The 16,439-nt window shown below is 39.9% G+C and overlaps 1 protein-coding gene across 2 annotated transcripts in view; it reads left to right on the top strand.

The window, feature by feature from the left end:
• TPRG1 (tumor protein p63 regulated 1) overlaps nt 1-16,439 on the top strand; it is a 217,222-nt gene that overhangs the window by 109,907 nt on the left and 90,876 nt on the right. For both annotated transcript variants that reach the window (XM_070376834.1, XM_070376901.1), the window contains exon 5: nt 13,859-14,035. In XM_070376834.1, coding sequence (XP_070232935.1) covers nt 13,859-14,035 — 177 coding nt within the window. The remainder of the gene's footprint in view (nt 1-13,858; nt 14,036-16,439) is intronic.

Raw genomic sequence — 16,439 nt, 5'->3', positions numbered from 1 at the left:
AATTTTTTGCCATATAGTATGTTCCACTTTCCTGCATTGGAGAAGGAAATGGCAACCCACTCCAGTGTTCTTGCCTGGAGAATCCCAGGGACGGGGGAGCCTGGTGGGCTGCCGTCTCTGGGGTTTCACAGAGTCGGACATGACTGAAGCCACTTAGCAGCAGCAGCAGCAGCATGTTCCACCCAAGAGTTTGCTTTTATAATAATAATTATTATTATTAATAGTGACTCATGTATGTATACATTTATGTGTTTACTGAGCTCCTTACATAAGCCAAACTTTGCCCTAAATGATGAAAATAAAAAAAAATAAGTAAGATAAAATTTCCATCTTCAAGAAACTCTCAGTCTTGTGGGGAAGGAGAATGTGTAAATGAAACACAGCACAGTATGATACTTGCTGATACACAATCTGGCAAATAATTTTGTGGGAGCGCAGAACTCACTGTGTCTGTATTGTTGACATAGGTCAGAAGTATAACCAGGATTAAGGAAGGAAGAGACATTTCCAAAAAGATAGGATGGGAAAGAATATCCCAGGAAGGAGGGGACTCTGTGCGATAACTGAGGCAGGCTCAGGGAACCATAAGCAGCTCAATGTGGCCAGATTACAGTGAACAAGTCAGAGGACTAACAACAAGCTAGGAAGGCTTGAAAGGAACCGGGAAGAAAAGAACTTCAAAGGCCAGACTAAGGAGTCTGGATCATGTATTTCATTTTGGAGTCACAAATTGGAGAGCCATAAGCCGTTACCACCCTGCTCAGTTTTTTTAAAATTTGAATGTGTTCAGTTAGAGCATATACTCGCAGTTTGCCAACACCTTGTCACTTCCCATTGCCTTCCACTGGCTCCTCTTCATCCCCCGATGCAGTGCTGTGTGCTCAGCCCTCCCACTCAAGATGGCCAACTGTATGCAGCTCTTCCAATCCCAGCTCTTGTGATCTCACCTTGCTATCTTGAAATAAGTCATGACAGAAGAATTTATACCAAGGAAATAACATCAGGGCATCATCATTATTAACATTATTGTTTTAGAATATGCTTACCATATTTAAGAATATGCTTACCAAATGCTTATAAGCATTTCTCTCTTATTCAAAGATATCACATAAGATGTTCACATTATTAGAAAGGCAATAGATTCTGGAAACAATTGCCCAGTAACTTTAAACTTGTTGTTGCTGTTCAGTCGCTAAGTTGAGTCCAGCTCTTTGCAACTCCATGGACGGCAGCACACCAGGCTTCCCTGTCCTTCACTGTCTCCAAGAATTTGATCAAATTCATATCCATTTAGTCAGTTATGCCATCCAACCAGCTCATCCTCTGTCATCCCCTTCTGCTCCTGCCCTCAATCTTTCCCAGCCTCAGCGTCTTTTTCAGTGAGTCACCTCTTCGCATCAGGTGGATCTTCAGCTTTAGCATCAGTCCTTCCAGTGAATATTCAGGGTTGATTTCCTTTAGGATTGACTGGTTTGATCTTGCTATCCAAGGGACTCTCATGAGTCTTCACCACTGGAATTCAAAAGCATCAGTTCTTTGGTGCTCAGCCTTCTTTATGGTCCAACTCACATCTGTATACAACTGCAGAAAAAAACCATAGCTTTGACTATACGGGCATTTGTTGGCAAAGTGATGTTGCTGCTTTTTAATATGCTGTCTAGGTTTGTCATAGCTTTTCTTTCAAGGAACAAATGTCTTTTAATTTTGTGGCTACAGTCAGCCTCCACAGTGATTTTGGAGCTCAACAAAATAAAATCTGCCTCTTTTCCCACTTTTTTTCCCATCTATTTGTCCTGAAGTGATAGGACCAGATGCCATGATCTTTGTTTTTTGAATGTTGAGTTTTAAGCTGGCTTTTTCATGGTCCTCTTTCACCCTCATCAAGAGGCTCTTTTTAAACTTAGTCTTGATTATTTAGGGGACTGCCAATATGTGTTTTAGTAAAGAAAACAAATAAGACCTCAACCTTAATATGGAGGCTATCAATCCATTTAGTCCATTTACAGTCCATACATATCAATCCATTTACAGCTGTTATACAAACAACTATTATAGTCTTTTATGAATAAACATGCTGCCTGATTCACAAAGAGGAAATTGTTTCAACCCTCTGGGGTCCTTGCTGCTGCTGCTGCTGCTAAGTCACTTCAGTCGTGTCTGACTCTGTGTGACCCCAAGACAGCAGCCCACCAGGCTCCCCCGTCCCTGGGATTCTCCAGGCAAGAACACTGGAGTGGGTTATCCCAAAATTCCCTGATGTAGGGAAAGTAGGTTTGGTCTAGGAAGAGTAATCAATGCGAAGAGAAAAGAGCTTCTGCTTCCACTATATGTTCAATAGAAAGAATTACCAAGTTTAAAAATTACTGTGGCTTCTGAAATGTTGTGCTATGTGAATTAATAAAAATGAAGACCTCCAAGCAAATCAAATTACCAGGGAAATTGAGAAAAATTGTATAATGATGAAAGGGTCAATCCTTTCATCCAGGAAGATAGAGCAATCTTAAATGTGTATGCACCATATAATACAGCTGGAAAATATCTGAAATAAAACTGATAGAACTGAAAGGAGAAATAGACAAATCCATGATTATCCGGGAGACTTTGAGACCATTCTTTCAATAACTGATATAAAAATGAGCAGAAATTCAGCATACATTTAGAATAATTTAACAATACTAGGACCCAATCAACAAAAATCTGATTCTCTGAAAAGTTTAATAAAATTCACAAACTGCTAGCAAGAATGACAAAGAAAATTTAAAAAAAGGAGAAAAGGAGACACAAATTACCAATATTTGGAATAAAATAGGGTGTATCACTACAGACCTGATAAAAAACAGAGACATAATAAAGAATTATGGCTAACAATTCTACACATATAAATTTGACAGGTTGGATGAAATGAACCATTTCTTCAATACACACAAACCACCATGACTCACCCAAGATGAAATAGATAATTTAACAATTAGGGAACTAAATTTGTAATTGAAACCTTCCCCCAAAGAAATATCTGGGCGCAGGTGGTTTCACTGGAGAATTGTATTAAATGTTTAGAGAAGAATGAATACCAATTTACATAATCTTTTCCAGAAAAGGGGCTTGCCTCATAGCTCAGTTGGTAAATAATGCCCTGCAATGCAGGAGACCCCAGTTCAATTCCTGGATTGGGAAGATCCACTGGATAAGGGATAGGCTACCCATTCCAGTATTCTTGGGCTTCCCTGGTGGCTTAGCTGGTGAAGAATCTGCCTGCAATTTGGGAGACCTGGGTTTGATCCCTGGATTGGGAAGATCCCCTGGAGAAGGGAAAGGCTATCCACTCCACTATTCTGGCCTGGAGAATTCCATGGACTATATAGTCCATGGGGTTGCAAAGAGTCAGACAGGACTGAGTGACTCACTTTTTTTTCTTTTCCAGAAAATAGAAGAGAAAGGAACACTTCCTAGCTCATTCTATGATGCCAGTTTTAACCTGATACTAAATTCAGACAAAGACAGTACAAAAATAAAACTGCAGACCAATACCCCTCATGAATATAGATGTAAAAATTCTTAACAATACATTAGCAAACAGAAATCAGCAATATAAAAAATGTAATATATACCATGATCAAGTGGGGTTATTCCAGGGATGCAAGGCTGGTTCAGTATTAGAAAATTAATCAGTGTGCTCCATGATATTAAAAGGCTAAAGAAGAAAAATCATATGATCAGATCAATTGATGCAGAAAAAGCATTTGACAAAATTCAGCACATTTATTCATGAGAAAAATAGTAAAAAAACACAAAAAAACAGAGGGAAATCTTTTCAATTTGATAAAGAAAGTCTGCATAAAACCTATAATTAACATCATACTTTTGGGAAAGAGATAACGTTTCCTCCCTAAGACTGGAAACAGAATGGGTATGTCCACTCTCACTACCAACATTTAACATAGTTCTGGAAGTTCTAGCCAGCATAATAAAGCAAGACAGGAAATAAAAGGCATACAGATCCAACAGGAAGAAATAAAAACTGGCCCTAACTGCAGTAAGCATAATAATCTATGAAGAAAATTCCAAAGAATTACCAAAAATTTTCCAGAACTAATAGATGAGTTTAGTAAGTTTGCAAGATATACAATCAACATATAAAAACCATTTCAATAAAAATTAAAAATCAATTTTATTTCTATGTACTAGGGCAAAAACAAATAAAAATACAATAACATTAATAATGACTCAAAAAAGGGAAAATATTTAAGTGTAAATCTAATAAAATATATACAGGACTTACATGCCGAAAGCTGCAAAATGCTGATAAACAAAGATCTAAATACCATATCCATAGATTGAAAGGATCGGTGTAGTAAAGATGTCAATTCTCCACAAATTTGACATACACATTCACCATAATTCCTTTCAATCTTAGCAAGAGTTTTGTAAATATAAATAAAACTATTCTAAAGTTTTTATGGAAAGACAAAGGAATTAGTTAAACAATTAGTTAAAACAATTCTAGAAAAGAAGAATAAAATATTTCTCATTGGCAACTCCTATTTTCTCCTACATAACTTCAGCCCCTGGCCAGAGCTGATTGGAGAAATAGAAGCTAAACTTGCTAGCTGCTGTGGGACCCAAAGGAATAACCTGGACTAAAGATCCCCCTACCTTCAGAGTCTGAACTGGGAGAATTAGGGCTACAGAAGCCAGGTAGTTATGAGAGCAAATCTGAAAATTCATGTATAGTCAGGACTTAGGATAGAATTAAAGGTCACAGGCAAGGTAGAACTAAAAAGGAAAATAACATTGACAGTGAGCAGAAGGAGCACACCAATCAGTCGGAAACAGATGAGATGTGAGAAGGATACACAGACATCATGAGACAGCTCCCCAGAGAGTAAATTTCATTCCTCGTGACTTTCCAGGTTTCCTAAAGCCCAACTGTGCTTTGGTTCCTGTTCTTGAATTTCTGTGGGATTCCTCAGAGTATTTTTATAACACACTCTTCTTCCTGGACTTGCCTGATGTGGGCTGTGTCTCCTGTACCCAAGGAGATGTAACTATAATAATACATACAGTAAGCAAATATCTCTCCCGTTTAAAAGAATAAAACAATGGAGGTGGCAAGATGTGAGCATCTGTTGTATCTTGTCCCTCTGTTCTTCCCTTTCTGCCGCCTCCTCAGAATTAGTCCTTGTTCTCCTGCCAGCTTCTTTGGCTTCCGATCAAGTGAATCCCCTGAAGTAAATTCGGGGGAGGAGGGGAGGAGAGAAGCCCCCCAGCGGGTGGGCCTCTTGTTAGCGCCTGGTGTGCCCTGGAAGACAGAGCTGTTCAACAGCTTTTCAGTCCTTGTGTGGGAAAGAGAGAAGGATGGGGTGTGCCCAGAGTCTTCTCTTTGTGTGGCTTTTAAAATATCCTCTTACTGACTGTCCTGTGCTAGGGAGGGCACATTTGCCTGTGGGATAGGGAAAGTAAGTGGCAGAAGCCACTAGAGGAAGTGTACACGGCCTGGGCTGGGGGTCAGATGGCTCTGTCATTGGTACTAGATGCACATTACTTTATTGGGGCTTGGTTCCTCCACCTGGAGAGTGGTGATAATAACCATTTAAATGTGAAAGAGTTAGTCAATCAGTCGTGTCCGACTCTTTGTGACCCCACGGACTGTAGCCTACCAGGATCCGCTGTCCATGGGGATTCTCCAGGCAAGAATACCGGAGTGGGTTACCATTTTCTTCTCCAGGGGATCTTCCCGATCCAGAGATAGAACCCAGGTCTCCCATATTGCAGGCAGATTCTTTACTGTCTGAGCTACCAGAGAAACCTGGTGAAATATGAAATATTCACACATTGCAAAGAAATTGTGATCATTTCTGTATATGATGTGGCCTCTGCTTAAATCTCCTTCCACTCTCCTCCTTGTTCCCTATGCCTTGGTCATGTTGGCTTCCTCTTTGTTTCATAAAACATGATGGATCCCATCTTTAGGACTTTGTTTTCCAGGAAAATCATTGACCATTGTTTTTTTTTTTCCCTGCAATCAACTGGTGGTGGTGGTTGTTCTTTAGTTGCTAAGTTGTGTCTGACTCTTTTGCGACCCCATGAACTATAGCCTGCCAGGCTTCTCCGTCCATGGATTTTCCAAGCAAGAAAACTGGAGTGGGCTGCCATTTCCTTCTCCAGGAGATCTTCCAGAACCAGAGATTGAACCCGAGCCTCCTGCATTGGCAGGCGGAGTCTTTACCACTGAGCCAGCAGGGAAGCAATTAGTTGGAGCAATATGAAATTTCATGGTAGGACTTCTCTTACTCAGGGGGAAAAAAAACTGTGGATACATGTTAAAGACATATTGGAGAAATGACTACATATTCCTGAGACCCTTTTTTGTGCACCTTCAGAGAATCATCTGTACCTTGCAACCTGTGGTTTTCCAACACTGAGACCTTCACTAAACAGCAGGGAATGAAAAGTTGATAAGAGAGTCTTCTTTAAGGGCATCAAATAGATGCCTGAGGTTCCTTCTCCTCATCCCTGTGGACAATGGGCTGAGAATCCAGACATCTGAGTCTGTGGACTTCTCATTGTCCAGTCTCCTCACAGCATATGAACTCTTCCTTAGGCAATTCCTCCCCCTGCAACATTGTGGAGAACTGTGTATTATTTAAGAGCTGAATGCGTTTCTCAGTATTCCAAGTAGCTAAGCACAGGGCCTGGTTCATGACTGGCTGCATGGGATAGTGGGAAAAAAATGAACCACAGGAAGTCAAGTCAGGGGAAGGGAACAGAGAAGGTTTGTGGACATCGGGTTTTTATTAGAATACTGTGTTTACTTGAAGGGTCCCCTATTTTAAACAAATTGGAGAGGCCTGGGGAGAGAGTAACCAAATGATTGAAAGAATTGCATGTGGGTTATTTAGCTAAAGGTTTTATAAGACTTCACTTAACTCAGGGGGAGGGAAATTGCTTTGCTTCAATGCCATGCATTTTTCATCTATTTGTGTTTGAATAGCAAACCCAAATTGGATTCTCTTCAGGGCCTGGAACCCCAGTGGGTGCTAGGGAATATGTGTGGAATGAATGATTTAGTGTTTTCCTTCTGAGTTGCTGATTCCTGACTAGCCAAGATGCTGTCTTCCTCTTTCAAGGGCTGGTTATGCTAAGAGGCTGGAAGGACACAGGAAAGAAGATTGATTTATAAATCAGGTACAATCACTCTATTCAATATCTGGGAAGATGTCTCTAATGAGTGGGGTATGTGTGTATGTGTGTGTATAACTGTGTGCGTGCATATTGTATGTATTTGAGGGAATAATATAAGAAAATATTTTAGGGAGAAAGCTCTTTTCCAAATAACAAATTGATCTGACAGCCCTAAAAGAGCTGCTGAGAGTATTGTTAGGCATAGGGCTGGGGCCACTGGCAAGGCATCTGGGATGGTTTGAGTGACAAGGTGGGGGTCCTAGAAGCTTGCTCGGATAGGACCCGCCTGTCATTTCTGGTTCGCTGTTGCCCTCTGCTGGCCAAACTGTTGTAGTCCCAGGAAACTGCAAATCTCCCTGAGCAACTAGGATCTTGGTTTCCATGAAGTCTGGGCCCCTTCCCCAGCAGAAGGAAAATGCAGTCAGTGCGGAGGAATAGCGGTGATGGGAGGATGTGGCCAATCCACTGCCAGCAGAGACAGGCTCTCATCACTGAGGGGATGAATCTTATGATTCTAGCTTTTTATTCCACATTCTCCTCGTTTGCTAAGACTTTGCTTTCTCTTTGGCTCTGTGCTGGGCACAGCGAGGGAACCCACACAGGGCTCAGTCACTGTCTCTACACCAGAGGGTCTCCCATCAAGTTTGGGGGAAACGGAAAGACAAGTATAGAAAGCTGTGACTAAGGCCACAACTGAAGCACTGCTAAATGCTTGTGTGTATTTAAAGAGCGTGTGTTCAACTCTTTTCGACCCTATGGACTGTAGCCTGCCAGGATCCTCTGTCCTTGGGATTCTCCAGGCAAGAATACTGGTGTGGGTTGCCTTTTCCTTCTCCAGGGGATCTTCCCAACCCAGGGACTGAACCTTCATTTCTTATGTCTCCTGCATTGAAACGTGTGTTCTTTATCACTAGCACCATGAGAGAGATGCAATCTACTAGGGGTGAGGGAACTGAGGGGAAGGCACCATTAAACAGACAGAATTTAATATGAAAACTTTAAGGACAGGTGATTTTTACTTATTTTTTAAAAAATATCTTAATATTACTCAGCCACACACACACACACACACACAAATGAAATAATGCCATTTCTAGCAACATGGATGGACCTAGAAATTGTCATAAGACCTAGCGATGTCACTAAGTGAAGTAAGTCAGAGAAAGACAAATATCATATGCTATCACTTGTATGTGAAATCGAAAAAAGTGATACAAATGAACTTACTTACAAAACAGAAGTAGGGTCACTGACGTAAAAAACAAACTTATGGTTATGAAAGAGGATAGTGGCAAGGGGATAAATTAAGAGTTTGGGATTAAAATACACATAGTACTATACACAAAATGAATAGTCAACAGAGACCTGCTGTGTAGCTCAGGGAACTACACTCAACATCTTGTGGTAACTTATGACGGAGGAGAATGTAAAAATATGTGTGTGTGTGTGGCTGAATCACTTTGCTGTATACCTGAAACTAACATGATGTTGTAAATCAACTGTATTTCAGTGAAAATTAAAAGCATATATCTCTTTTATCATATGAGTAGAGCATTTATCATAAAAATTAAACTTTGATTAATGAAAGCATGGGGCCTCCCTGGTGGCTGAGACAGTAAAAAATCCACCTGCAATGCAGGGGACCCAGGTTCAACCCCTGGGTCGGGAAGATCCTCTGGAGAAGGGAGTGGCAACCCGATCCAGTATTCCTGCCTGGAGAATTCCAAGGACAAAGGAGTCTGGCAGGCTACAGTCCATGGGGTCACAAAGAGCTGGACACAACTAAGTGATTTTCATCATTAATGAAAGCATGAGAAGAAACGAAAGTCACTTGAAATCCTACCACTCAGAAATGATCAGTGTTCGCATTTTGATCTACATATATTTTTGTCTTCATTGTTACAAAATTGGAAGTATACTGAAGGTGCTACTTTGTATCCTGCTCTTCCTCATCCTTTTGGTAGGAACATTTTCCCAATATTACTGGTTTATTATTTTTTGGAAATGTGCTATTTTATGGGGAGTATTTTGATGTGTGAACCAAAGGACGAAATTCTTCAAGCAGCATAAAGCAAAGCATATAGGTTGTACTACACAAGAGCTGTTAAATCTTTCCAAATTTTTTTTAATTTTTTATTGGAGGATAATTGCTTTATAATAGTGTGTTCTGCCATACATCAATAAGACATAGGTATACACATGTCTGCTCCCTCCTGAACCTCCCTCCCACCTCCCACCCCCTCCCACCCCTCTAGGTTGTCACAGGGCACTCGGTTGAGCTCCCTGTGTCATACAGCAAATTCCCAGGGGTTGTCTGTTTTCCATAGGGTAATGTATGTGTTGCAGTGCTGCTCTCTCAAGGAATTGCTACTTCTTCACTAATTCATTCCAGAACTATTTTGGGGAAGCCTACTACTTTGGAGACATAATGATAAGACCTGACTCTGTGACATTTACAGTATAGGAGAGGAGACTGACATTAATTAGATAATCACAGAAATAACTATGAAATTGCATCTGGGATAAGTGCTGGGAAGGAGAGATGTGAAGTTTATGAAAGTACATATTAGAAACAGGAGAAGTGGTCATGGAGGTGGGAAAGCTTGCCAGAGTAAGGAGTAATTGAGCTCAGCACTGTAGGAGTTCAGTAGGTAAAGAAGATTAGGAACAACATAGCTGGCAGAGGGAATAACACAGGCAAAGACCCTTCAGTAGGACCAGGCATGGCGAGTCCTGGAAACTGAAAAAAGATCCCGGAGAAAGGGGTGCAGAGACTTGGCCTGAAATGACATTGAAGAAATAGGTAAGGTCCAACTGCAGAACCTCAGACTAGGTGATTTTTTTTTTTTTTTTTTTGGTCATTTCTCCTAAGAACCATGGAGAGATATTGAAGTATTTGAAGCCAGAGTTAGAGTTAGATCTTTGGAGGTAAAGACCAAATTTGTTTTAAAATGGTCTGCCTCATTGCAGTATCATGATGAGGCTGCGAAGGAACTAAAACATGTAGATAAACCACGTCCAGGTGGCTAATAGCCCAAGCCCACTGAGAAGGTAACTGCAGTTGTCCAGGCAGGAGATGTGGGAAGAGTGGATTAGAATGTTGAAAGTCAGGATGGAGAGAAGTGAGTGGTTTTGAGAGGTATTTGAGGAGTAGAATGTTTAGGACTTAGCATGTGAGGTGAAGAAATGAGAGAAAAAAAGACTCCGAAGTCTTGGAGTCTTTAAGGAGGATTTCCCCCTAAGATAGAGAACGCTGGAAGAAGTCAAGGTTTGGAGGGGATGGTCAAGGATGCTGTTTCACAGAGATAATGATTCCAGGATGGGTATAGACCATCACATCAGCTTCTTCCAGAGGTGGCTTTTACCACACTTGTACACCACGCTGAAAAGTCCTTTATTTGAGTGTTCGTGGTCCCAGGGAGAAAGCTAACACTATGCCTGGATTTGCTGTCTCCATACTTATTTCAGGTCCTTGAACTACTGTTTGCTCTGTGTAAAGCACTGGGCAAGTCATTTATTGTAATGATCTCTGGACCTTAGTTTTTTTATCTTTAAAATGAAGCTAATAGCATCTAGTCCAAAGGATTGTTGGGAAGATTAAACAAAAGCATTGATATTCAAGGGCTTTGTGATCCTCCATGAATTGCACAGAATCATTATTGATATTCTTACTCCTATATTTGTTTTGAACATCACCACCAAACTTAAATTACATTAATACTAGGAATATAAATTTCAGTGTTTTCTCCAAGAGTTCTTTGGGAAGAAAAGGTGTGATTGAAGTCTAAATAAATAAATATACCACCCAGAAGCTAGAGATGGTGGCCCCAAACTATTTATAAGCCTGTGTGTTTACTTGGATTCCGACTTTCCCAACATGAAAATTATGCAGAGTCTGTGTCACAGCAGAGCACTCTGTGTTCCTAAAAAGAACTCTCTTTTTTTTTTTTCCCCTGAATCCATCCTTTACCTTTTAAAATAAATCTCATTATGGAGTGCTGACATTTTCAGTAAAACCTTCAACCAAAATCTGAGGATATTTTAGACTAAAAACAAGCTTGGTTTATTAGGCACAGCTTATAACTTGCTGCTAAGTAGATACAATCTATTTAGAGAAAATTATGTAGATAGCTGATAAAACATTTCAGAGTCCTCATCTTTTTCTGTCTAAGACAGAGTGTTAAACAGATTACCGAGACTTCTCTCTTCTCTTGGTGAAGTAGAGTCTTGCGACATTGTTGGAGTGGATGGAAGCCATAGGACCAAGATTTAAACCGGATCTCTTGACTCTGTATCACTAACTCTACCTCCATATTCTAGCTGAATGACTTCAGCTAGAAGGTGTGACCTTCTTCCAAGGGTGGTGGGGAGATGCAAAGCTAACACTCGTATGTGCATAATGGCCAGAATATAACAAGGCCACAGCCTCATGGTTCTTTCTTTCTATGTCTGTTTCTCAATATTTCTTCCTCCTTCACCTCCCCTTTTCTCTTCATATATCCTTCTGTTCCTCCCCCCATTGATTTAACTCCTAACTTTGTCTTGCCTGCCTTTGAACTATATTGAGGAAGGGCATATACTGGGTTACTCAAGGTCACCTAGTCACTTACGTGTGTAAGTCGCTCAGGCATGTCTGACTCTTTGTGACCCCGTGGACTGTAGCCTGCCAGGCTCCTCTGTCCATGAAATTCCCCAGGCAAGAATGCTGCAGTGGGTTGCCGTCTCCCTGCCAAAAATAGCAACAGCTCCTTTATAAACCACTGATTGAGAAGTTTGCCCCTGAATCCTCTCCCCAAACTTATGAGATCAGTACTGGTACTGTCTCCATCTCACAGACAAGAAATGTGAGCTACAGACAGGCTCAATGTCCAATCTTATAAGGGTTGTCATTAGTAGGGCTGGATGTTTTCACCCCCGACTCAGCCAACCCAAAGGCCTCCAAAAGACTTACGATTGGCAGTCAGTTATCACAACAGACACTTACTTACTGAAGACTATTTGACAGGAACAGAGTAAATAGCCCTGTACAGTCTCTGCCCTCATGGAGTGTGTGTGTGTATGCGTGCGTGCACACACACACATACATAGGGATGATTCTTAGACCATAATCACTGGAATTGCCCTAATCTCTGTACTTCGGTGTCTGTTCTGACTTGTCCAGGTTCACATGGTATCAGTTACTAAACCTCTTCTATATCATTCCTTCTTACAAATGATGGTAAGAGCTGAAAACGAAAATGGATCAGAATGCTTTGAAAAAATGTAATGGGGATACAAGTTTACACAGAAGTTTAAGAAATCTTTGAATGAGGCATTCAAAACATGACTTGGACATCGAGTTTTCTCAGCCTGCTATAAGGTGGTGCTGGGCAGACGCCAGACCATAGGATTCGAACCTAAAATTGAAAGGGTGCCATTTAATAAAGTCAACAGGGAAGTAACATCACTCCTTTTGTATTTTAAGAACAGCACTGAGGTTTTGTGTGAGAATGGATGGAAACAGGGTGACAAGTCTTAGTCTTTACATTAAATTGATGATTTGTAGTGGGAATTTATATATGAATCAATCACAAATCATTCTTTTCAGTCTCTTGAAAGTAAAATGAAAGTGTCAGTCGCTCAGTTGTGTCTGACTCTTTGCGACCTCATGACCTGTAGCCTGTCAGGCTTCTCTGTCTGTGGAACTCTCCAAGCAAAAATACTGGAGTGAGTAGGAATTCCATTCTCCAGGGGACCTTCCCCATGTAGGGATTGAACCTGGGTCTCTTGCATTTCAGGCAGATTCTTTAACATCTGAGCCACCAAGGAAGCCCAGTCATCCTTTCCAGTTTCTTAGGAAGATAAAATATGCACTGAAAAAGTTATAATACAGGTCATGCAGTGCTATATACAAAGGCTGTAGCAGAAAGAGAGCAAATGCTGTGGGTGAGAGGAATTTCAGATCATGCTCACTTTTTAAAAATAAGTCATTGCTTTCACTCTTTACTGTTCTCTCTGTTGAATAGATTCTTAAGTCTCAGAATATTTCATTGCATACCCTGAAAGACTCTGAAATCTGAAACAAGTCAACTCAGTAAACACATACCTAGTGTCTGCTTTGTCTTTGGCTCATAAGAATCATTTTCACTCATTTCACTGTATTTCCACCACAGGAAAATGATAAAATGAGCTCAGCATGATGGAATAGCTTGGGTGGGAGTCAGTGAACCTAAATTCAAGTCTCCATTTTATCTTCATTCAGCAATTTGACCTTTGAAGATTAGCATAAACCAATGCTTAGTCGTTCAGATTGAGTTGAAATTAAGAGGTATTTTTCATGTCCTTTGAGAAAGATGGGCTCCATGAAGGTTTTCTAGAGAACTGGGAAGATGTGGAGGAGCATGAATCAGTTGACTGCCAATGTGATACAATCTTGCTATTCCCCTGATGGAACCTGTCAAGGATAATCATCTCTGAGCTCTGTGGGCATATAACATTTTCCTGTGATCCTCTACCTCCCTCCTTCCTTGGTCATGGGGCCAGAATGAGAGAGACAGAGGATGACTTTCTTCAACTCCTCTTTCTTCCAAGGTGATAAACCTCATCATTTTTTCTGTTAGTAGAGATGTTTCAGTGAAGATGATTTATTTGGAAAGATTATGCCATTGACTTTTCTTCTCTGTGGTGATTTTCACAGGATAGACCACTGGAACAATGAGAAGGAGAGGATTTTGCTGATCACAGACAAGACTCTCTTAATTTGCAAATATGACTTCATCATGCTCTGCTGTGTGCAGTTTCAATGGATTCCCCTGAGTGCTATCTATCGCATCTGCCTGGGCAAGTTTTCCTTCCCTACGATGTCACTGGACAAGTGAGTGTGATGTTTTAGACTTGGGAAAGTGGTGCAGTGGGGGTGGGGCATGCAGGGAAAACAATCACAAAGTTCAGTTCAGTACTGTAACCTGGGAGAAGCCAGGGGAGAACAGGGAAGCTGTAGTTGAATTTATCAAACAATCCTGAGTTCCTACTCTATGTCAGATGTTCATACATCTGGATACAATTTTAACATTTCACAACTTTCATAGTACTTTACTATGAGTACCTGACAAGTGAATGGTTGAATGTAAAGTGGAAAGAGCTGCAGGGACATGGAAGAAATGTTACTAACCTAGTTCATATGACAGAGATGAGAAAAGCTTTCCTGGAGAAGCACTTGCGGTATTTGACTTGGGGTAGGAGTCAGTCACAGAAGAACAAAAGCTTAAGAATATGTCAAGCAGAAGGAAGAGAGAAGTCAAAGAAATGAAGGTGGGAAAAGGTGAAATGCCTCTAGGAAATTAAATTATTCTCTAAAGTGTAATGGACAGAACCCATGAGAGCTAATAGCACTTCTTGAAAGAAATCTCTTTAGAGATTTAGTGGAGGGGACACCAGCTCTCTTGGAGATACTGACAGTTACCAGGAGATCTGATGAGGTTTATGGCAGAGGATTGCTGAGCTGAGTAAATTCTTGAGATGGGCTCAGAAGGAACTGAATTTCTTCGACATTTTAAGTCTTAGCCAGAGGATAGCCATCTTCCTCTGAACTGTAAGCTCTTTGAGGGCAGGTATCTTTGATTATTGTCATTGTTGTTCTTTAAGTACCTGGTTATTGGGCTTAGTATGTAGTAAGAACTGAAAAATCTAAAATACTGAAAAAAAGCATAGATTGATCAAGTGATTGGTTTTCTTTTCATAAATCATATCATATCAGTCCTATTTTTTATTTCTTCTTTTCATGGACGCTAGAAACAATTGATTCAGTTCACTAACTTTTTGAACTGGTGGATTTTTCAATATCGTATGCATATTGTAAACATATATTTAAACGTCATAAAAATTAGTTACTGTCAGCATCTCTCTCCTATCCCAAACCTTAAGTTTTCCAGAATTATCTCCATAGGAGAGAATCAACAGTTTCATGTTTTTTTCTTCCCCTTTGAGAAATAGTCTATAAATATACAAGGATAAAATTGTCTTTCATGCATATATGTATGTTTTTGTATATTTATAATATTTATCAATGCAAATATTTATCACAAATTATTTTACAATGGGTACATATACCATAAAATACTTTGTTTCAAGCTATTTTACCCGAAGATATACTTTGGAGACATTATTATATAATCATGGAAAGATTAACTTCAGTCTTTTTAATATTACAAAATATTCAATTTCAAGTCCAATCTATTTATCTAGCCCTGTATTAATGGGCATTTAATCTTTTCTACTACAAGCAAAGCTATGGGCTTCCCTAGTGCCTCAGTGGTAAAGAACCTGCCTGCCAATGCAGGAAACTAAGGTTCAATCCCTGGGTTGGGAAGATCTCCTGAAGAAGAAAATGGCATCCCACTCCAGTATTCTTGCTCGGAAAATCCCATGGACAAAGGAGCCTGGTGGGCTACAGTCTGTGTGATCTCAAAGAGTCTGATGACAGCAACAACAACAGGATTTGCATAAATATGCAAATATATTTGTAATGTAAATTTCCACAAGTGGAAATATTAGGACAAAAGTCCTGTGAATTTTCATGATAGATGCTGGTGAATTGCCTTCTAAACAGGTGACAGCTGGTTATGCTCCCATAAGTATGAATCCTTTCTCATGTACCCTCAACAAGATTGTGTTTTATGAAACTCTTTCTTAGCCAGTGAGATGAAGAAAAATATTTTTATTTTAATTTCCATCACTAGAATTTGAAGGAAGTTGAAGATGTTTCTCTTATGTTAGAAAATAGTTTTATCTATATTTCTGTGAACTGCCTATTTTTGGCCATACTACAATTTTTTTTTTCTATTGAAACATTGATCTTTTTAAATTGATTTATAAGAGATCTTAATATATGAAGGAACTTGGTCCTATTTCTGCCATATATTATTGCAAATATTTTTTCCCATTTATCATATTTCTTTTAACTTTCTAATGCTGTATTTACTGCATTTGAGTTTTAGGTTGTTAAACGTATCATTCTTCCAAGTTTCTAAGTTTATGTCTTTTTTGAGAAAGGTTTTCTCCACCACTGAAATTACAAAATATATTTCCAAGTTTTCTTCTATTGTTTTTATAAATTTTTTGAAAATATTTATTTGTTTATTTATTTGACTGCGCTGGGTCTTTAGTTGAGGCGTGCGGGATCTTCGGTCTTCACTGCGGTGTGTGAGATCTTTAGTTGTGGCGTATAGGATCTACTTCCACGACTAGGGTTCAGACCTGGGCTCCCTGTATTGAGAACA

The sequence above is a fragment of the Bos mutus genome, chromosome 1 (genome assembly GCF_027580195.1).
Source record: "Bos mutus isolate GX-2022 chromosome 1, NWIPB_WYAK_1.1, whole genome shotgun sequence".
NCBI lineage: Eukaryota > Metazoa > Chordata > Mammalia > Artiodactyla > Bovidae > Bos > Bos mutus.
Note: the sequence above shows the minus strand (reverse complement) of the source record. Positions and strands in the feature narration are given on the sequence as shown.